Source organism: Sander vitreus, chromosome 18, assembly GCF_031162955.1.
Source record: "Sander vitreus isolate 19-12246 chromosome 18, sanVit1, whole genome shotgun sequence".
In the NCBI taxonomy this organism is placed as follows: domain Eukaryota; kingdom Metazoa; phylum Chordata; class Actinopteri; order Perciformes; family Percidae; genus Sander; species Sander vitreus.
The window spans coordinates 16014656-16037804 of NC_135872.1; the positions used below are offsets into that span (position 1 = coordinate 16014656).

The window sequence follows — 23149 nt, forward strand, 5'->3', positions numbered from 1 at the left end:
AACTAAAGTCTAGTCTATATGTTGGCCATAGTCGGATTTCTTGACATAAATTAGCAGCTGCTGGTCGCAGTGGGTTAGAGCTGTTAAGCTGAGGGAACATTTCTAACAAAGCTAACATAGCTCTGACTCAGCATTTAGACCCATCCCAGGTAACAGTAGCGTTGCATAACATCAGGTATGCACTCGGCTGAGTACCCGTATCCTCTTCTCTCCCGACAGGTGTCTTGCCAAGGTACTTATCCCTGCCAGGATTTGTATCCCCTGGCCGCGGGAGCGCGCGTGCACTCAAAGCGGAGTTTAACTGCTGTACTTCGAATTAATCTCTTAAATGGAACAAATAGTGACGTGGAAGACTCGACAGGGTTTTCCATAGTAACAAGGGTCTCATTTATCTACATAAATACGTTTATTTGTCTGTTACATTAAGGCGACGTGTGAATTGTTTAATGCGTCGTTTATTACTATGGATTAATCGACAGTGTTTTCCAAAGTTACATATTGACATGCACCTTATACATAGGCCGACTGTTAGGCCTATCTATGTGAGTCATCCTGGTTTATGAACAATATTTTTTACTCGTCTTTGCTTATCCGTCCCTCCCTGCCGTCTGACGTGATTTCTGTTTTAATTTAATTTAGTTTAATATGGCTTTTCAATTAACCGCTTTGTTCACCTGTCTACCATATAAGTTACAGAGGGGATACACAAAATTCCAGGCTGTTTTTCACCTGATATTATGTGTATCCCCTCCCCTAACATGCAAAGGGTCTGTCCTGTCATCATGTGTTATTTTCTGTGTCTACCAGGTCACAGTGAACAGCCTGAGATAATATGGAGATGCCTGCTGTTTTCTAGCAATAGTTACAGAGGGGATACACATTATGATCAGGCTGTTTTTTACCTGATATAATGTGTATCCCATCCCCTAGCATGCAAAGGGTCCGTCATGTCATTACGTGTGTTATTTTCCAAGTCTTTTCCAGGTCACAATAAACAACATGAGATAATATGGAGATGTCTGCTGTTTTCTAGCAAAGGTTACATAGGGTATACACAAAATATCAGGCTGTTTTTCACCTGATATAATGTGTATCCCCTCCCCTAACATGCAAAGGGTCTGTCCTGTCCTCATGTGTATTAGTGTGTTTTCGGTTTGTTTTTTATTCAGTTCAAAAGCTGTATTAAAAAATACATACAGTAGCTAAATAGGCCTTTACAGAACAAGTGCAACTGACTTGTAAAAAAAGTTAAATTATACAAAATCTTAGAAAACAGACTAGGCTTTTCAAAAATGATAATAAAGAACATTACCTAAAACAAGTATACAAATGCCTGTTTAGGCCCTCAAAAATGCAATTAAAGTGCTTAATAATAATAATAATAATAATAATAATAATAATAATCACAAGTGATTTCAATAGAGCCTCCCCCCTGACTATGTCGGTGCTCGGGCCCTAAATATAAAAATGTTTGTACATCTTTGAAGCAGAATTGGGTTCACTACACACATGCAGAACAAATGAATGATCCCTCTGCTGGTGGGCTTTTGACACACAAATGGTGGAACCATCGGCAGCAAAGGTCACATTGAATCTGGAAAAAAAGGAAATGTCTTCAGTGAGAAGTTACACATTTTAAGACAAGACTCTAGGTTGCATTTTGGCGAGAGTTACGCTTTAATATGTGCTTTAAAAGCAAGATTAGAGTCGCTAATAATGCCCAGATACTTAAATTGTGGCACAATGTGTGTTTTGCCCTGAGATGGTTATATTTGACACAATCAGGGGCACAACTACCCAGTGTCAGAGGGGTATGCAGCAACAATTTTGGCGCCCCCCCTCCAAAAAAAAAAAAAAAAAAGTGTGCTGGACATCATCATGTATGGGCTTTAAATAATAAAGGTTTATCTTTCAAAGTATATCAGTGAAGTTAACGGTTGCCCGGTCGCCCTTGGCAACCAAATTGTGACAATTGGCAACCTAATCATCACCCCTGGTTGACTGGTGATTTGAGTGATGAGTGGCTTTCCATCTCTGTCTGCACTATTTTTGTCTATTTACACTATTTATGTCTGTCTCATTCACTCCTTGCCTGTGTTCTTCTCCACTAAGACATATTGTCAAACAAACATTATGTAATAGATTGTTCATTAGTTTTTCCATATTAATAATATTAAGAAATTAATCTGTTGGTATCAAGTGGCTCCCCCTACACTTCCACCTAATGTTGGACCTACCTGTTGCCTTCCCCTGCCTTTCCTGATCCGCCATCCTCACACCTGAATGAAATGAACTCACTGTTAAATATAGCAACTTAAATTCAATTATTATCAGCCTAGTGATAATATATATCACTAGATAATATATATATATATATATATATATACATTCTACACTGCTACATTCCCAGTGTTAGCAAACGCTAGCTAGTCTGTTAACATGAATATTTGCAAGCCTCCAAGCACAGACGTCACACTTTAAATCCTACCTGTTGCCTTTCACCATCCACTTATTTAACTGCTGTCACATCCCTTAACATGTCATCTCCTTTTCCCTCTTTATTTTTCTATTTTTCGCCCCAACAGCTGTTTTGCTTTGTTCTTTTTCTTTTTCCATACTACTCTACTTCACTACTCGTACCTGCTTGCTCTGCGCTCACGGCGCCCTCCCGCTCCCCCCCCTTCTATGTCAACATTCTATGATGGAATCTTATGAGACAGGGCGTCTACTCTATCCTGTTAGTCCTCTAAAATGTTATATAATAACATTGAGGAAATGCAGAAATGATTTAGAAACGCACAACAGCAGCCACATATAGAAAATTATTATACCGAAAAAATAATTACTTTTTTTTTTTAATCCATCGCTTTGGTGCCCAACATGGTGCTGCGCCCCTATGCGCCGCATATAGCGCATACCCACTTTTTGCGCCACTGGACACAATGTTACATTGTCTTTTTGTGAAGAACATTCCTACAGTTTTATTTACATTAAGTTGAAGGCAGGAACGATTTAGCCAATCGGTGATCTGATCCATGGCTGTGGTAAGTTTGGCAGCAGCCAGATGTTTTGTCTTGGCATGGACATATACTACTGTGTCGTCCACATACATTAGTGTTTGGACTTCAGGGCAAACAAACGGCAAATCATTAATATATAAACTAAACAATAGCGGGCCAAGTATCGATCCTTGTGGTACCCCTGTGCATAAGCCAAGAGCTGATGAACGATTACCGCTCACAGAAACATATTGTTCTCTACCAGTTAGATACGACTCAATCCATTTTGTTGCTAACGGGGAGAAATTAAAATAAGACAGTTTGGCAATAAGGACCTGATGGTTGACTGTGTCAAATGCTTTACGAAGGTCTAAAAACACAGCGCCAACAACACCTCCCTTGTCAACCAATGCTCGGATCGTCTCTGTAAAGCAGTTAGCTGTTTCCGCAGAGTGATGGCCCTGAAGCCAAACTGCATTGGATGAAGATTAAATGGACCATTATTTAAAAAAGAAACAAGCTGCTCTGATACACATTTCTCAGCAACCTTGGAGATCACAGGCAGAATACTGATTGGGCGGTAGTTACATATGTTCAGAGGGTCATTTGACTTAAAAATGGGAGTTACAATCGCAGTCTTCCAGGGAGTTGGGAATATCCCCATGAGTACGGACTGTCTGTCTTTTAACAGGAAGGAGAGGTGAAAAACACGGAAAAGCGCCTACTTTTAACAGAGAGACAGTCCGTCTGTCCAATCAGGAGGCTCCGTCCTCTGCTAGATAGGCCCTACCTTTTCCGGTAGAAGTTAATGCTGTTTTGTTTTCCTATTTGCTGTTGTGTTTTCCTATTTGCTGTTGTGTTTTCCTATTTGCTGTCGTGTTTTCATATTTGCTGTCGTGTTTTCCTATTTGCTGTCGTGTTTTCATGTTTGCTGTCATGTTTTCATATTTGCTGTCGTGTTTTCATATTTTCATATTCGTTAATTATGTATGTGATTAATTTCGATTAATTAATCACAGAGTATGTAATTAATTAGATTAAATGTTTTAATCGATTGACAGCCCTACTTTATTTGTTTTGGGTGTAGGACAAATTGTCCACTGGTGTTAGTGTGCTTTTGAGTGATGTCTATTTAGGTAGGAACCTTTCAGCAGGTAACATGGGGTGCTGTTAATCGGAGCAGCACAGATAGTTTTTGACCGCATCAAATCGCTACACACCGCACGCTCGAGTCAAGACCGTGTATCAGCCCCTCAGTGGCTTTAAGTTTTTAGGCTTAATAGCCATTATATAAGACCATTTGCATGTTAGGGGAGGGGATAGGCCTACACATTACAGCAAGTGAAAAACGGCCTGATATAATGTGTATCCCCTCTGTAACCTTTGCTAGAAAAAAGCAGACATCTCCATATTATCTCATGTTTTTTATTGTGACCTGGTAAAGACAGAAAATAACACACATGATGACAGGACAGACCCTTTGCATGTTAGGGGAGGGGATACACATAATATCAGGTGAAAAACAGCCTGCTATAATGTGTACCCCCTCTGTAACTTATATGGTAGACAGGTGAACAAATCGGTTAATTTAAAAGCCATATAAACTAAATTAAATTAAAACATAAACACGTCAGACGGAAGGGAGGGACGGGTTAGCAAAGACGAGGAAAAATATTGTTCATAAACCTGCATGACTCACATAGATAGGTCTATCAGTCGGCCTGTAGATAGTGCATGTCAGTATGGAACTTTGGAAAACACTGTCAATTAATCCACAGTAATACACGACGCATTAAACAATTCACACGTCGCCTTAATGTAACAGACAAATAAACATATTTATGTAGATAAATGAGACCCTTGTTACTATGGAAAACCCTGTCGAGTCTTCCACGTCGCTATTTGTTCCATTTAAGAGATTAATTCGAAGTACAGCAGAAACAATTCAAAGTGCAGCAGTTAAAGCAGCACTATGTACCTTTTAGCTGCAGCTGCAGTTCCAATGAGACAACCTGTAGGGGGAACCGAAGCTCCGCTCTGAGTGCACGCGCGCTCCCGCGGCCAGGGGATATAAATCCTGGCGGGGTTAAGTACCTTGGTTGGCACAACACCGGCAGTCATGGCTCTGCTCTCCGTCCTCACGCCTGTTCTGGTGGTGGTCCTGTGCCTGGTGATAGGCTTCATGCTGCTGGGGTCACTGGAGACGAAGACCACCTCGACCTCCCCGGGAAAAACCGAAGGGGCTTCAAAAGCGGACTTTAGACCGTGGGTGGACCAGGACTTACAGGACGATACAGAAATCACAAAAGAGGGCGGTAAGAGCTGAACAGAAACTTGTTTCCCCTACTTTCTCTAACTTTTTACAGGCTGGTTGAAACTAATGATATGTAGCCTTGGCCAAACCACCATATCATCACAATATAAACACACTTGGAGCCATGTAAAAACCCTTTGTCAAGTGTAGGCCTAAGTGTTGTTTTGGACATAGGCTATTCATTTCACAGCTGGGTTAATCAATAGGCCTAATTTTAAGTGGCCTAAGGTTAGCATGTGTGGACGTAAAATTGACGTCGATCGAGAGAGTTACAGATACCTAACTAAATACACTTTTTTAGGTACTTGAACTTTTTGTACTTTTTACTCCACTACATTTGTTTGATAACTTAAATTACTAGTTAGCCTACTTTGTAGATCCAATAGGCCTACAACATATAATCAACTAATAACTAATAAGTGATTACGTTCTACGTTAAAACTTTATTCCCCGGGCAAATTGACATGATATGAGTAGTTAAAATAAGCCCGCCCTTTACCAGCTAACATTCAATGTTTACACATAAATGCTTCAGTAAATGTAATCCAATAATATACTATTAATATAATATACATCATTGCATACAGAAACGTATGCTTACATGATGCATATTTCTAAATATGTTTGTGATTAATAAAAAAATAAAAAAGGTGTCTGGTGCAGCAGGCAAAATATAATGAAGCTGACTCTTGTAGTCTGCGATGTACTTGATGGGTACTTTAAGGTAAGAGTGCACTTAAACAATGTACACAATGTGCATGTGCCGGAGCAGGTTAAGTCAACTCTGGCTACAACAGACAGAAATGAGCTTAGAAGACCTGGTGTATAATAATTTTGTCAGTATGGGGTGAATTATGTGTTATAATGTGTAAGGTGCCAGTCTGTCACAAAGTATCCATACATTATGTGTGTGTCAACATATTTGTCATCTAAGTTTTAAACTGAATCATTATTTTTTGCCTTATCAAATATGTCTTTAACTCTTCATTACAATGCAAGAGTGCTGATTTTGCAAATGCCCTTATTTATTTATTTCATATCTGAAGCTGCTCACTGGTCCTGCTTTCTGTCTGTCAAACTTTTTAGAGGATGGTGATTGGGCGGACAGCAATGAGGATGAAGACCTTTTACATGTGCCTTACTCACCACCACGTTACCCAGAGGAGACGATGCTGGCAAGATCCAAGGATTTGTACACTCTGATGAACCAGCGGAGGTCTGTCCGATTCATCAGCCCAGAGCCGTTCCCACAGGAAGTCATCGATAATGTCATCCGCACTGCAGGCGTGTGCAAATTTTTAAACAAATGGGACACTTTTAATCTGCTATCAAACAAAATAAAAAATAAAACTGGTCTAGAGTCAGATGCAGCTATGTAATGTTTGGGTCTTTCTAATTATTTTCGGACTACTTGCCCCACCGCCTCTCCTTCCTCTGGACAGGTACGGCCCCTAGTGGAGCACACACAGAGCCCTGGACGTTTGTCGTGGTGTCAGACCCAGAGACGAAGCACAAAATCAGACGGATAGTGGAAGAAGAGGAGGAGGTCAACTACCGTCAGAGGATGGGGGACAAGTGGGTCCATGATTTGGCCAAGTTAAAGTGAGCACCCATACTTATTCCACAAACAGAACAAGCAACTGTAAGCTCGATGGTGTTTTAAGCCCCCAGTGTCTCCTTCCAGGCAGCGCTGCGAACGTTGACTTCAAGGCACCTAACCCTAACCTTAACCCTGCCTGGAAGGAGACATTGGGGGCTTAAATCACGATAAACCAACTGTAACTGCTCTAACGGCATTCAATGCCTGTCCCCTGATTCTAAATGTAAGCCTAACATACGCAATGATTATGGGTTATTTAGGACCAATGCAAAGTCTAACCTTATTTTCTAATTTCACCCACATCTTCCCCCTTTCTCACAACATCCTCCTTCATGCAGGACAAACTGGATCAAGGAGTACTTGGATGTTGCTCCATATCTAGTCCTCGTCTTCAAACAGACCTATGGGATTCTACCAAACGGCAAGAAAAGGACACATTACTACAATGAAATCAGTGTCTCCATATCCTGTGGACTACTCTTGGCTGCATTACAGGTAAAGAATAACAGAGTTAAGATTGTATAGAACTATATGGATTCACTTATAAATGCATGCAATTAAGGATTAACTAGTACATGTGTGGTAAAGCGGCTGAATGACTGTTCTTTCTGTCCATTTGCTAATCAGAATGTGGGTCTTGTCACCGTCACAACGACGCCCCTAAACTGTGGCCCCCAGCTCAGGCTCCTCCTCAGACGGCCAGCCAACGAGAAGCTGTTGATTTTACTTCCTGTAGGTTATCCTGCTTCTGACGCTACAGTCCCTGACTTAAAACGCAAGCCGCTGGATGATATTATGGTGCACATATAACAAAATCAGTCTGCAGAGAATGTTTTTTTTTCTCCATCATCTTCTTTGCCCACAGCTGAAAACACATAACATAATGTGATTAGAAATGTTTTAAAATGGATGCCATCAATCTCTTCATAGACTTCAAAATAAACCCCTGATTGACAAGCATAGTTTAATATGCCATTACTTTTATTTTGAAGGGAATGTAGCCCTATAGACTGTTTAATTCTGATATGTCCAGAGTTAATAAATGGGGAAATAAACAGCCAATCCTGTTGAGTTTCTCTTAGTAGAACTACTATTCGATGCAAACAATAAACATTTAATAAAGATAATTCCTTTTTTTTGTTTTATCATACTACTATATTTTACAGTCCATTTTGTGTCTTAATCCTAATCATTTTAACACACTGTTATGGTTTAAAGAAACAGGTGTAAACCTTGTTCATCATTATATGGGATGACATCTCACTGCGATATAATATCCACCGGTACAAATGTTAAATCAGTCAAACAAGCACAAGGTCAACCACACTCTAACTAAACAAACTGAGATCTAGATGGGTTCCAGCACTGCTGCCAAGAATAAAGTACAATCTGTTTTCAGTTGTTTGCTCTGTGATTGCTTGTGTAATTTCTTTTTGTAACTATAACAGAGCTGACCAAAATAGTTCAGACATGTAATGTCCTTGGGCATCAAATAAAGAGTTTAAGTTATGTGTTGGTCTTATAATAATTCCCACCAGACTTTTTTTAAGATTATATTTTTGGGGCTTTTCCCTTTATTATAGTGACAGTGGATAGACATGAAAGGGGGAGAGAGAGAGATAGGGGATGACACGCAGCAAAGGGCTGCAGGTCGGCCCCGAACCCGTAAATAATAAAAAACTACATTAAAATAGCTATTCTATATTTTTTCTTTAAAAAAAAGAAAGTTTAAAAAGTCACACTCCGCATCTCTGGCCTGCCTACGTTGCCACCCAAGGGGTCAGTAGCGCCAAGGAAAAGCACAACATCATTGAATCACCCAGTGAAGAAGAAGAAAGGCCACATTGCGCAAGCGTACACCACGTACACCGATAATCAGAGCTGCTGTCTTGGCTGGATGCTAGCTGTTGGCTAGCTTACGGTCCGTTAAGTCGCACACATTGGGCTAGAAGGGGGAAGCGCAGCGGTGGAGAAGAAGGGCGACCCAAGCGCCACTACGAAATGGCCGGGCAACAGTTCCAGTACGATGACAGCGGCAACACCTTTTTCTATTTCCTAACGTCCTTCGTCGGACTTATTGTGATCCCAGCAACATATTACCTCTGGCCCCGGGATCAGAATGCTGGTAAGGCCCGATGTCTTACTCAGTGCTAACTTAGCTAGCTAACTTAGTAACCACAGCTAGTGTAACGTGAAGTGTTCAGTCAGCAGCTTTTCTTGTAAATTAACGTTAAAAGCTCACCAGTTGGCCGTCTGTTAATCTGGCTAGTTTGCTGATATCTAGCTAGCTAGATGCAGAGGCTGTACGAGCTAATCCAACCTTAACGTTACATTAATTTGTAATTTCAAGATAGCAAACGTTGCATATATGATGCCCACGTCTCTTTCACTGTTCAGAGTTTAACACACGCCAGTCAGTGTTAACACAGTTAGCTACCACACCAGCTTTACCAATTACCATCCCATTGGTTATCCATCTGTCTTAATGTCACATATCTAGTCAGTATTGCCTTCATCAGTGGGTGAAAATGAAGCTAACGCTAAGTGTTGGCTTACGTTAGCTAGTTAAGATAGAGCTTCGATACCAAAAGGCAGCACTTTTGCAGGTCCTCAAGTTTACCTTTGTAGCTTTATTGACCTTATCCCGATATATCCCTATCTTAGTCACTAGCTACAGCTATCTGTTCCTATCGGTCAACAACAAGTCATATCTAACATGCTAGCAAAGTTTACTCAGCTGGTCTACTGGGAATAGTTGAATGACGGGTCACCATAGATTGGAGCTTATGACGTTGCATATTATATTGGTATGTTGATTTACGACTAAATATGGTATTTTTAGTTAGGCTATCTTAGTTAACATCATGGCATTAACAATTAAGACATGAATACACATTTCCTATTTCTAGCTGAATGATGGTAACATTTGCCTCTCCCTGCTTGGTTAACATATCCACAATAATTATAGGCCTATATTCTCAGTGAAAATATCACTCACCCCTGGCCCTGATTTAGATTAACTTCAACTATCCGTATTGATTGTGACTGGTTTGATGGTACTAATGTGTCAGTAATTGCTCTCTGTCCATCCTCTTACCAGAACAACTGCGTCTGAAGAGCCTGAGGAGGGTACATGGCAGGTGCCTGTGGTACCGGCTCAGACTGATGAAGTCACAGCAGAGCTTTGTCCCAACACTAAAGTGAGTCCAATGATTTGGGTTTGTAGTTTTCGTTGTGAAAAGAAATACCATGTGTACACAAATTCAGGGAGGGTATATTCTTATGCTCTTTTTACTTAAAGTTGGTCTGAGGCGACTTGAGTTAATTAATCATTTGACTTATTCACTGTTTGTAGTTATTTATGGAACTAGTCCAAGTGCAGCTTCAGTTTAATGCTGTATACATTTCTTGACATATGATTGGCCATATCTTGCTTGGTAGTTTAATAACAGGTTTGTTTCCTTGGTTGTATGCTCCCGTCTCCTTTGGTTGTCAAATGTCACATCACCCCTGTGACATGCCTGAGCTATTTGCATTGAGAAAGCTCACTCATACATCCTTCAGTCATGGAGCTGTTCCTATATCTTACTGATTCACTCAATGAGTGTATGTTTCCAGATGGACAGAGACGTCATTGTGTGACGATGAGGCAAAGGCCACGCTGTCCATAACGTAGGCAGACTCAAGCTCATGAGTGTGTTTTATATTGGGTAATTTTTGGCACAAATTCGTCTAATGTTGTTTTCATGTGTAAACCGCTCAGTAGCGTGTGCTGTCAGTATAAACATTGTGTTGTACTGTTTAAAATTTCTCTTAACACAACCCTGTTTTCTCAGTGTTGTTTGTTCATTCTGCGTGTGTGGGTTAATGGAAGGATGGGTGTTAAAGTGCGGCTCAGCGTCTCACTCTGCCTATTTTCTCTCACTCATTTGCCTCCTCCGTCACAGTGTTTCTGTCTGAGCATCTCCACTTTGTTCGGTCTCTGCCTCCTCGTCTGTTTGTCTTCATACGTTCACTTTCCACTCCTTCTGTCACGAGACATACATTTTGTTTTTAGTCTCAAAATTCCTTAATTCTTCATTTGCATGGTTGCATTTGTGACTAAAGCTGGTGGAAGCATCCAGCATGTTTATTAGGTGGAATGAATCAGCCTTTCTCTCAAAATCTCAGCATCTGTTTCCTTTTACAAACTGTATCATAACCATGGTGTTTAGTATGGGAATCCATCATGTATTTTCCTGGTAAAGCCACCCAGACAACTCAGGCCAGTGAGTGGTTGTCCTGGCAACGGATGCTGCAGAGCTGGCCACAGGGTTTTCCATTGTCATGGAAACGAGTTCAACTTCTATGCATAAATACCCAACAACAACAACGTCAAAACAGGTCCTGCCCTTCTACTTGCACTATGCAGTAGATTAAACTTCCTGTAGTCTTTCAAATGACTTTAAATGCTGAGGGCTAGTTTGGATTGCAGATTGGTTCTGCATAATATCCTAACTCCAAACAGTTATATGTCTTGTAAAAATGAGGCAGGCCTGGGGCAACCTCTAGCTCACCTGGTAGAGTGCGCGCCCCATGTAGGCTTAGTCCTTGCCAGCGGCCCAGGTTCGAATCCAGACGTTTGTGTGTGACATCTTTTTTCTTGCTTGTGTGTGTGTGTTGCCATTTTCAGGAAAGCAGCCTTGTTGTTTGGCTGGGCTGTGTTCCTGCTGCTAGCCTACAAGGTGTCCAAACTGGACAGAGAGTACCAGGAGTATAATCCATATGAAGTCCTCAACTTGGACCCGGTAAACACACACAAAACATAAAGTCTGCTGTATTCTACAGAGCCTCCCAAGTCCCAAAAGACACTTTTTTTATCTTGTGGGACGAAGATAACTTGTCTTCGATAAAACACAAGATAAAAATATCATCTTTCAGGACTTTTGAGACTCCATAGTATTCTCTATTTTTAATTTGTATCTGCTACTTAACACCTGTGTGGTAAGGAGTTGTAAATATATTTCTGTCTCCAGGGTGCATCGCTGTCAGAAATCAAGAAGCAATACCGTGTACTGTCACTCAAGTACCATCCTGACAAAGGTGGTAATGAGGCCACATTCATGAGAATTGCCAAAGCCTATGCTGCGTAAGTGTCAGTCAGGTCTTGACTTTGTAAGCCAGGCAGCAAGACTTCATTTGCATATTCAATAAACTGATTCAGTAATTGAAAAGCCAGAATTTTTAGGCGATTCCTTAAGTTTTTATTTATCTTTTTTTTCCTGCAGTTTAACCAATGAACAGTCACGACAGAACTGGGAAATATATGGTAACCCAGATGGTCCAGGAGGTGAGTGAAGCTACTTTAAATCTCCCATATTTTCATTTTTTATGTGCTGCCTGCCACACCTTTGCTCGATACTGGTGAGCCAGCGTCTTGTGATCAGGAATGTGTTGAACAAGGGAAGATGAATTAAAACATGGCAGCCCAATTTATTCCAGTAAGATCTGAGCCTACAATGAAAATATGTGCGTGTGTGTGGGGTTGGTGGGGGGTGGTAGTAGTCTTTCAGACTCTCATGGTGTCACAAAAGCCTCTTTCTGACCAGAGGGATTTTTGCAGTTCATAGAACATAACGTTCCTAGAACCCTTTTTTTTCGCGTGTTCCAACTGGATCAATTTGGGGATTATTAAATTCCTCTGACCGCAGTTCCTGTAACTCTTTCAGCTCCTACTTCACTTAGGGTCTTTTTCCTTTTCCGCATAGGAACCCTTAGTGACCTAGCAATCTGTTAAGTACTCCAGCCTAGTCTTTAAACGCCGCCGTTCAAACTCCATTACGAGGATCCTATAAAGACGCTATAAAGACTGTTGCCAATTGGCCAGTGCCAGTTTTGGGGGAGAGTAGTTGGTAGAACTGTTTAGAAGTGGACTGTTCCTACAACTATGTTCCTGTAACTACTTGATCTGAAAGAGGCTAACGTTGCCACACAGCCCAGTGCTGTTGCAGGGTGCTTTACTGCAATATGAGATTTTGCCATTTTTGTCCTTATGTCTCCCTGTCTAGCAACCAGCTTTGGTATTGCCCTGCCTGCCTGGATTGTTGACCAGAAGAACTCTATGCTGGTATATAATTATTGATTATGCCAATGTTGTTATAACTGATAAACCTAGCGTAATTTTCTTGAAATGTTTTTGTATTCTAGTAGCAGTGCGCCAATGTCATCAATAACCCAAAGAGTATTGCTTTCTTCTGTAGGTGCTGTTAGTATATGGACTAGCCTTTATGGTCATCCTTCCTGTTGTTGTGGTAAGTCCCCATCGTCTCCTGTGCAGTAGATTGTATGAAACAGATGCCCTCTCTTCTTTTTCAATCCCAGGGTTTCTCACTTTTCTCTCTATTCCTTTTGTGTTTGTTTTTGCTTCTATATTGTAAGGGCACATGGTGGTACCGCTCCATCCGATACAGCGGAGACCAGATCCTCATCAACACCACCCAGCTCTTCATGCATTTCATGTACAAGACGCCCAACATGAACATGAAGCGTGAGTTTCCCTTCCTATACTGCAGTGTCACGCAATATGTAAAACAAGAATACCAGATACAACCACAATTTAAACTGTACAAGCAGTAAAACATACAAGGGATACAATGAGTGTTCATGTGGTTAATGTGGTTTTAGTCTATATCCTTCGCGTTCCACTTCCGGGATTTCTCTGGTGCTGCAGGAAATTCTTCCGCATGCATGTATTTCCCGTTTCCTTCTGCTTTCTCTGTGTTGGAATTTTAAACTCCAGTGGATTTATGAGGACTATTGTTAACTGCTCCTCAGATCTCTGCAGGGTAAATCCAGACAGCTAGCTAGACTATCTGTCCAATCTGAGTTTTCTCTCGCACAACTATTTTGCAGCGGCTCTGTGCGGAGTTTAGCGCTGCCCATGACGATTCTGATTGGTTTAAAGAAATGCCATTAAACCAGAGCACGTTTTTCTCCCATCCCCGAATGCTGTGTGGAGTAGCCAGACCCTCCTTCTGCGCGCTTTGGGGGAGGGTCTGGCAAAGCGAGACTAATATGGTTTAAGTTGGGGAAACGGTTATGATTAGCAATGGATTCTCTCGCTCTCTCTCTCTCCACCTATCAAAATAAGTTCATGAATCTGTTTCTAATTCTGATTTTCACTAACTCTGCCCTCCAGGTTTAGCCATGGTGTTGACCGCAGCATTTGAGTTTGACCCTCGCAGCAATAAAGATGCCACCATACGACCAACAGACAACATTGAAGTGCCACAGGTAATAAAAGAACACAAATGCCTATGTAGGTATACATGTGTGTAAACAACTTTATCAGACTTGCAAACGTTTATCTGTGTGTGAGAAATTCAAAAAGAACTCAACTTTAACAAGGGCAGATTAACTTTCTCCTGTCTGTCTTGCAGTTGATTCGCGAGTTGGGAAATATCAATGTAAAGAAGAAGGAGCCTCCATTCTGCTATCCTTACAGTTTGAAGGCCAGGGTCTTAGTGCTTGCTCATCTGGCACGCATGGAAGTATCAGAGGAGTTGGAGGAAGGTAAGACCCTAATGCTTTACGATCCAATGAGATATTACAATTGCGGTCTCTTCAGATGAAAGTTTCTTGGAAGAAATATGTGGTAACCCTTTCACATGATAGCGCAATGAGTTTGCTCATGTAGCTTCATGTCAGCCTTCTCCGAAGCAACGCAAGTGGTCAGCAACTGGTTCTTTAGAGCTCCAAAAATGGGGAAACAAAACAGCCGCACAAGCTGTGTAGAGTGATGTAGTGAAGACACATGATTTCATTACAAATACACAACCCTACCCTGTTTATATGTTTACAGTCCTACACACAGGAAAGGTTACATGCTCAACTAGAACAAGCTGTTTAGAGTAGTTTTAGTAGTTTCCCCAGCTGTTTGTGAACCGTAAAGATCACAATTCTGGCAAGCTGTGTTGTTTTGGAGAAGGCTGAGTTAGAGCTGCAGTATTTAATACACTGTATGATGTGAACGCACACTTGGGACTTTTGTGCATGTTATCCAGACACTGGGAAGTTTTTAATGACATTTAGAAGTGGAGGGCAATATTCAAACATTAACTGCGTAATATTGCTATCCTTTTTTTTAAAGATTTCCTAATAAAATAATATGAGGATGGTCAGGGAAATATTTCTGTGTGTGTGTGTTCCAGATCAGAGGTTTGTGGTGAGGAAGAGTCCAGCTCTTCTCCAGGAGATGATCAACGTGGGATGTCAGCTTACCATGATGGCCAACAGCAGAGGAGGTACAGTACACACACATACACACAGGTATCACTTTGAATACAATTCTTACAACCCACATAACAACTTAATTGATGATTTTTGCCCATTGCTTTTCAGGTTTCCATGCTCCTCGGCTGGTAACCATAGAGAATTGTATGAAGCTGACCCAAATGATAGTGCAGGGTCTACAGGAGTCAAAGTCACCCCTGTTGCAGCTGCCCCACTTTGAGGAGGAGCACCTCCGCTACTGCATCTCTAAGAAGGTAACTGCACACTGTCTGTGCACGCACACATACACGGCACTTTAGCAGTTTCGAGACAAAAAAGATGAAGACAGGTTTTAGTCGGGCAATGGGTCAATGGATAATTGGCCCTCTTCTCTTTAGTATAAAGTCCGGAGCCTACAGGATCTGGTGAGTCTCAAGGACTCGGACAGACGCAGCATGCTGCGTTTCTTGGGGGAGGAGAAGTACGACGAGGTCCTGTCTGTGCTGGGCAGCTTCCCTCACATCACCATGGACACCAAACTGCAGGGTTAGTCCTAAAATACACACATACAAACACACTTTGTTTGGTCACTAGCTGACCTGTGACATGTCTGCACCTCCACATGCAGTAGTTCCATCTTAGTCTTGGTCACTTTATGATACTTCACTTAAGTATGATTGTTGTCATTATAGATGCTGGTGTTACTTAACTATAGAGTACAGGAAAGATAGCATTAATACATAGAGAAAGGTGCATAACATATAGTGCCTTTTGAGCAAAATGTAGTGAAATCGCATAAGCATGGCAGCAGTTTCTTTGGAGATGATGCAGTCAAAGTCTTGCATGCAGTTTGAAAAAGGTGACGCAGTCTAGTTTAACTGCTAATTAGTTAGAATATAAATAATGACCACAAATGCATTGTGGAACTGTTCTGATTCTGCACTTGTCTTTGTCAAACATTTGGATATTAAAAGAAATACATTTCTTTCTCTTCCTGTCTTTGCAGTCCTTGATGATGAAGACAGCAATAACATCACAGCAGGCTCTATTGTCACAGTAACTGTCACCTTAACCAGAAAACGGATGGCGGTAAGGAATAATTGACTGCCATTATCTGACATATTAATGAGTTACTAAAAGCAACATTTGTGAATCAAATGGATTTTTGTATGTGGCCTTTAAGACACACTTCTATGGATGACCACTAGAGGGTACTGTTGACTGCATGCATTGTTGAAAAGCATGCGTTAACTGTATCCTGTGTACTGTGTGTACGTAGGAGGTGTTTGAAAAGGAGCAGGACTCAACACCATGTCTAACAGAAGAGGCTGCCACCACAGAGGAAGCAGTAAGGATAACGCACAGCACATGTCAACTCAGACCCATTTAGACAACACATTCACTCTGTTCATGTCTGATTTAGCCAAGATTAAAAGCTTTATGGTTCAAGAAATTGTGTAATGTTTACCTAACCTTGTTTAATCTGCGTGTGCAGCAGGGAGACTCGAGTAAAACCAAAACAAAAGTGTGGCAGAACAAGAGTAAAGGGGCAAAGAAGACAGCCAAGTCCAAGAAGAAAAAATTAACCAAGAAGAAGGCCACTCCTGCACCTGCCAAAACCAAACAGGCCAATGGCAACGTGGCAGGAAATGTACGTGTCCAATCACGTTGCTGCTTGGTGTTTTTTTTTACACACATTTATCCGGTGCTTAAATCATAAATTGCTGTTGTTGATGCCACAGGAAGTCGTCGTAGCAGCAGCAGCAGCAGCAGCAGTAGTGAAGGAGGACGAGGACGAGGTCTCAGACAAGGGCAGCGAGTCGGACGAGGGCGAAGCCAACAAGGACTCTCCCAGCGAGAGAGACGAAGACAGCGACAAACAAAGCGACACAGAGGTGGACGAGATAGCTGGCGACGATGAAGAGGTCAGAGAACTCGAAATGGGGGCACATGTTGGTCTAAGGCTTAAGCAATATCATTTGGTCATCATGGGTCTTGTGTTTCAGTCCTAATAAATTCCACACCTGGAATCACTAAAATGCAGCGCTCAGTCTATGTACTGTATTTCCTAAACATGAGAAGGGAAAAAAAAAAAAAAAACACAAGGCCCTGATTTCCCAGTCAAGCTAATGAATGTGCAAGAAAAGGAAGCACTGCTTGTATCTGTACCCAACCTAATCCTCCACTCTTCCACACCTGCCCGTCAGGAGTGGGAGGCGTTGCAGCAAAGCATCCAGCGGCGAGAGCGGGCCCTGCTGGAGACCAAGTCCAAGGTGACGCACCCCGTCTACAGCCTCTACTTCCCCGAGGAGAAGCAGGAGTGGTGGTGGCTCTACATCGCCGACCGCCGAGATCAGACCCTGGTCTCCATGCCCTACCACGTCTGCACACTAAAAGACACAGAAGAGGTGAGTTTGTGTGTGTCTGTGTGTGTGTGGACAAATAGGCAAATCTAGTTTAGCGAACACACAGGAGCATGACTCTGTCAAGATTTTCTATTAATTTGTAGTATATAATATAGCATAAAATTGACCCGTCAAGAGGCATTATATTTTCTGAGAGCCCAAGGTGACATTTTTCAAATTACTTGTGTTGTCCCAACAAATGGACCGAAACCAAAATATATTAAATTTACAATGATATTAAACTGATATATCTCACATTTGAGAAGCTGGAACCAGCAAACGTTTGGCATTTCTTCTTGATAAATCGCTTAAACCATGAATTGATTATCAAAATTAAAGTCTATTCATTTTCCTCCATTGTAATACACAGTATTATAAAATCAGGTTTATATGTGTGTGTGTGTGTGTGTGTGTGTGTTATATTAAAATACTTTGTGGTTGTAATGTAGCATATGCTATAATCTGTCTGGAGTAGAAAGGTCTTAATACGTTGAGGTGTGTGTGTGTTCTTGTTTCCTGTGCACCGTAGCCTCTTGCACATCCTGTTGCTAGGCAACCCTTTGCACTTGTCATTATTTCCCTCAGAGGAGGGTGTGCGCGTGTGTGTTTATTTTGCACCTCTGGTCCTGGTGTTCTCCAGCAACAATAAGAATTGACAGCGAGGTAAAAGCCTAATGAGGCCCGTGTAAGTCTGCATGACCAGCTGTCCCCGCTCTGAAGGAATGTTGCAGAACAGTTCACTGTCTAGCAATCAATTAGTCTGTCACTTCACCAATTCCTTCTGTTGTTTGTGTTGTGTGGCTGCTTATACGCTGCATGTTTGACAGACATGTTTTTTTAGGGAGGGCAGATTTGCTTTCATCAACAAGGAAGGGGCAGTAAATTGCCACTGTCGTCACAGCTCATTCTCCGCTCACCCGCTGAATAATAATTAGCATCATTGTGCTGATAATTAGATGTTTGCCATATGTAAATTGCACGACATAGTAATCGCAGCCTGAGGTAATGCTAGTCTAATATTTACAGTTGGACCCCATCATCATGTCAGGTCAATATTATTCATACAGCCCAATTTCACAAATCACAAATTTGCCTCAAGGGGCTTTACAATCTGTACAGCATAGGACATCCTCTGTCCTTAGATGGTTCATTTGTGATTACCTACCACTGCGTCCCTCTGCAGCTCAACGATCGTCATCAGTAACGGCACATTGTCTTTTTTATGTTTCTAATATTCAGCAGTGTAAGAGTGTTTGTCCTTTTACAGGTCTGCCTCCTTTTGTTGCTTCGCTTACAGTTTCTGTTGTTGATGTAGAAACAACGAAGGCGAACATTGCTTAACTGCTGATAACAGTCACCTTGTTTCTTTATGTGGTGGTCATTTTATTTAGCCACCAACCGTAACATCGCCACATGCTTTACTTTGACACTATACTTAATACATCCAGCAATCATGCCCTCACCTTGAGTGCTCCTGTGATTAGATTTGACAGCTGTTTGTGTGTGTTGTTCCCCAGGTGGAGCTGAAGTTTCCAGCCCCCTCCAAAACCGGCAATTACCAATATTCTGTCATCCTTCGTTCTGATTCCTACCTGGGACTGGACCAGATCAAACCACTCAAGGTGACAAAAAAAAAATCTGTGTGTGTGACCTGCCACTGCCCAAAACAGTTTGCCCGCCAGCGGCCACCAGCAGCTCACCGAACAATGGTGTTAATTGCTGCCATGGTGCTAGGAACAAGCGCATATGTTACAAGCCAAACGGAGCAGAAATTGTTACTGTTATTTCATAAAACCTGATAGACATTAACATGTGAGAGAGTGCACTTGTTTCTGTAATTGGTCAGACATTGATGAGTTTCAGAGATAATGAGAACATACCTTTTAATGCTATTTGAAAGGTTATCCACATTCATTTAGACAAGGTGACTCCGCTTGCTCTCTGTTGCACATTCAGTTTGCAGTTTAACATTTGTTTTTTGTCCAGTGTCATTTAAATGTATAAGACATTGCTGCTTTATTTGTGAAACGGTTGAAACAAGTCAAGATGTTGACGAATACTGCGCTCTAATGTTCAGTGACTAGAGAGTTAGTAATGGCCTCTGTTAAATGACCAAACGTAGGAGTTCCATGCGCTTATACGTATACATCTTGTGCTTTCCCAGCTGGAGGTCCACGAGGCCAAAGCCATGCTGGACAACCACCCACAGTGGGACATCCCTGACACGGAGGAGGAGGACGAGGAGCAGGAGGACAGCGACGGTATCGAGGAGAGTGAAGACGATGACGAGGACAACGACTGAATGCGGATACACACACACACACACACACTCAGCCCCCCCCCCCCCACAGCACCCAAGAGCAGCGAACGAGGAGCAGCAAAGCTGTGCCCGCAACACACACACACACTCACAGAATTACCGGGGACAATTTATACACACAGATCCCTCCTTCTTCTCCTTCCCTTTTTTCTTTTCATGGACTGCGACCCCCTCCCCTCCATTTCCCCTTTTCTACAGAGACTTGTTCATTTACTTTCCGTTGCTGGCGGAAGAGAATCCTGTGAATACTTACCCAGGCCCGTGTGTGCGTTTGAGTGCACATGAGAGTGTGAGTGGATGGTGTGTGTGTGTGTGTGTTTGTAACCTTGTATGTGTTTGTACAGGTATGAAAGATTGACACACTGTGGACTGAAGGACCTATTATCTGGGCTCTTTTCTTCTTTTCTTGAGGGGGATGTAGAACAGCTAATTCCGTTTGCAAAATTTACAAAAATACATGACCTCCATATGGAAATCATGAGATCACTCTCGCTCCTAATTTTAAAAATCACTCGGCACTGATGTTTTCCACGCAAATGATACTTTCTATTGTACACTTAAAACTGCAGAAGAGTGAGCCTTAGCCCTTTTTTCGTCGCGGATCACATCAACCATTGGGACGTTTGCTCCTTTCAGCGCATGGGGGCACAGTTGAGTCTCTTCACATTTCTTTCTTTTTTTTCGCTGTCAAAACCAGCCAAGTCACTTGTATGTACTTATACTCATTGTATGTTTAAGGAGACGTCTACAGATAGACACTGATCTCCAGTCAGTTCTGTTAATGATGCCTGTTCTGCCCATGAGATCCACACCAAACTGTTTGAAAAGGTTGAAAGCAGGTGGATCTTGAAATGAATTGACCTCAAGTATAATGGGGGGAGAGGGGGGAAATGGCAAAACTTGCAGTGTTAAGTTTTGTTTGAATTTTTGAGTACTCTTCTTGTCCATATACTACATTCTGGTCGTGAGTTTTCAGTCTTTTTAAAGCGTAACCCTCGCCAAAATACAACCTAGGGTCTTTTTGTGAATGTACACGAGTCAAACTTTAGTTTAAAAACATATTTAGGACGGAAGTGCCACTTTTAAGATGTACCGTATTTTCAGTTTTTCAGTCAAATGGCCTTTTGAATGGGAGTAATAGGGGCACTTTTATGCTAGCCTCAAAATAGCTATTTTTAAAACACTAAGAAGGCTCGACACAACATGAAACTTTGCTCGAAGTATCACCAGGGGCTCTACACCTTAACTACACCGGTGCACAAGAGATATACTAAATCTGTGGCTACTTGTTTTGATATCGACTCGTTTTGACTGCTGAGGTGGTAGCGGCCGGAAACAACAAGAGCTACGAGGAGTTGTTCAAAACCTTTCTTTTTAGTAAACTCTGGGTACACAAACAATGTTCTCAATGCTGGAGTTCATGTGTAGAGCCCCTGGTGATACTTGGAGCAAAGTTTCATGTTGTGTCGAGCCTTCTTAGTGTTTTAAAAATAGCTATTTTGAGGCTAGCATAAAAGTGCCCCTAGCACTCCCATTCAAAAGGCCATTTGACCGAAAAACGAAAATAATTACATCTTAAAAGTGGCGCTTCTGTCCTAAATATGCTTTTAAACGAAAGTTTGACTCGGGTACATTCACAAAAAGACCCTAGGTTGCATTTTGGCGAGAGTTATGCTTTAGGGGGCTCAAATACTGATACATACTTGTGGCTTTCCAGTGAAGTGACTTCCTTTCTCTTCATCCTTTTTTTCCTTTTACAATTGTAGCACATTCCAGTGTATACTCATTGTCCAAAAAGGCCTTATGAATACAACTGAAATACCACAACATACTGTACAAGTCCTTGGGTGCTATGCGCCCAGTGGTTCTTGGGAAAGCAGAAAAAAATTCTTTTGTGTTTTGTAAGTGTTTTTCTTTTTGTTTCTTCATAGTAACCTATAGCTCCACCAGTCTTGGTATACATATCACTGATCTTGCTATGACAAAGCCTCTAATAAGAAGTTTTGTCTGCTGGAAGAGGATTAGCAATCGTACGTGATATGATGTGACCGGCCCTGTGTTAAAGGGACTAGAGTATGAGGTCCCTGACACGCACAGCACTCATGATCTGAATGAAAGTGTTGCTAACAAGAACCTGTTAAAAGGAACTTTTTGTGTAAGACTGAGCAGATTCTGTCCAGCACACTTTCTCTTTGTGCATTAAAGCGGAACAAGCTCAGTTTTGTTAGTGTAACTGCCATTTCAGAAGGAAAGGTTTGTCTGTCTATGGAATACAGAGCAGTTCTGGCCAGCCAAAAGAATCCCCTTTCATTCAAAATTTGTTTTTTATCTCACTTAAGCTCTAGTTATAACATGCAACACATTGTCTTGTTTGGTTCCAATCTAACCTTGGTTTTTACATGTGTTAGACTCATGAGTGCAAAAAAAAAAAGAAAAAAAATCAGAGCTTCCTCATTTAGCTCTATGGGTTCTTCCTGTATGTTGATGACTTGACAGTGTTTTAAAAGAAATGACTAATCTTTTACCATGAATATCTACTTTCAACAGTTACAAGTTTTCTTTTGCCGTATATACTTGTGTGTCATGTTAGTGGGGGAGAGATAAAGGTATGAATATTTCTGGACACGCTCTCCCAACACCACATGCACACAAACTCACATGCACGCCACTACTCTCCCGTAACTGTGTTCAAAGCAGGTGTATGCTAACAGGTTATATTGTACTCTGAGTATTGATCGCTCTGCAATAGAATGTAGCATCAGTGATTTACGCTGTGTGGGAAAAAAAAAAACTGCAGTGAGGTTAAATGCGACACCATCTTTCCCATGACAGACTTTGTCCAGGCGACTGGCCGGCAGGCCGCCTCAGTTTGGACAAACTACCCAATAATGACTATCTATCTGCCACTTTTGTTTACAAAGGAACTGTCATTGTAAATGGAAAAGTATATTATTTGTATTTAAAATCATTTCAAATAAAAACTTTTAAATGAGATGGTGTCATTATTTGCCCAATAGACTGGAGGTAGCTAATTACAGACAGGCATGTTAGATCCCAGAGAGAATACTTTTTTCTGTAATTTAATGAATTTCAAACCTGTTAAAAACCACAATATCAACTAAGGTGGGACCTGCATTATTATAATTATAATCTTGTGCCCCTGTCAAACTCTAGTCTTAACATATTAATTATTCTACTTTATAGTGCTCACGTGGCAGACCAGTTTCCTCTTCATGTGAACAGGTGTGGGAATCCCCTGAC

The 23149-nt window shown here is 41.5% G+C and overlaps 2 protein-coding genes across 2 annotated transcripts; both read left to right on the forward strand.

The window, feature by feature from the left end:
* The first annotated feature begins 5049 nt into the window (after window positions 1–5049).
* On the forward strand, window positions 5050–8422 carry iyd (iodotyrosine deiodinase). The gene is made up of 5 exons (XM_078274507.1): window positions 5050–5314; window positions 6400–6597; window positions 6756–6915; window positions 7252–7408; window positions 7541–8422. The coding sequence occupies exons 1-5, from the start codon at window positions 5119–5121 to the stop codon at window positions 7721–7723; spliced, it is 894 nt and encodes a 297-aa protein (XP_078130633.1). The 5' UTR covers window positions 5050–5118; the 3' UTR covers window positions 7724–8422.
* Window positions 8423–8776: 354 nt separating this feature from the next.
* On the forward strand, window positions 8777–22880 carry sec63 (SEC63 homolog, protein translocation regulator). Its single transcript, XM_078274285.1, has 20 exons — window positions 8777–9038; window positions 10014–10113; window positions 11586–11700; window positions 11929–12041; window positions 12181–12242; window positions 12961–13019; window positions 13153–13203; window positions 13331–13439; window positions 14091–14185; window positions 14332–14464; window positions 15103–15195; window positions 15293–15438; window positions 15562–15709; window positions 16170–16252; window positions 16443–16511; window positions 16659–16814; window positions 16906–17088; window positions 17371–17571; window positions 19086–19190; window positions 19733–22880. Exons 1-20 carry the CDS (start codon window positions 8915–8917, stop codon window positions 19868–19870), a joined length of 2283 nt encoding a protein of 760 aa, XP_078130411.1. The 5' UTR covers window positions 8777–8914; the 3' UTR covers window positions 19871–22880.
* The last annotated feature ends 269 nt before the right edge of the window (window positions 22881–23149 follow it).

What these genes read in the sequence shown, in the direction of transcription:
- iyd (XM_078274507.1), top strand. Translation starts at nt 5,119, where the DNA reads ATGGCTCTGCTCTCCGTCCTCACGCCTGTTCTGGTGGTGGTCCTGTGC. An exon ending in TAATGTCATCCGCACTGCAG is followed by an intron (nt 6,598 to 6,755) that starts GCGTGTGCAAAT and finishes TCCTCTGGACAG; the next exon opens with GTACGGCCCCTAGTGGAGCA. An exon ending in CATGATTTGGCCAAGTTAAA is followed by an intron (nt 6,916 to 7,251) that starts GTGAGCACCCAT and finishes TCCTTCATGCAG; the next exon opens with GACAAACTGGATCAAGGAGT.
- sec63 (XM_078274285.1), top strand. Translation starts at nt 8,915, where the DNA reads ATGGCCGGGCAACAGTTCCAGTACGATGACAGCGGCAACACCTTTTTC. An exon ending in TCATCCTTCCTGTTGTTGTG is followed by an intron (nt 13,204 to 13,330) that starts GTAAGTCCCCAT and finishes CTATATTGTAAG; the next exon opens with GGCACATGGTGGTACCGCTC. An exon ending in GCTACTGCATCTCTAAGAAG is followed by an intron (nt 15,439 to 15,561) that starts GTAACTGCACAC and finishes TCTTCTCTTTAG; the next exon opens with TATAAAGTCCGGAGCCTACA.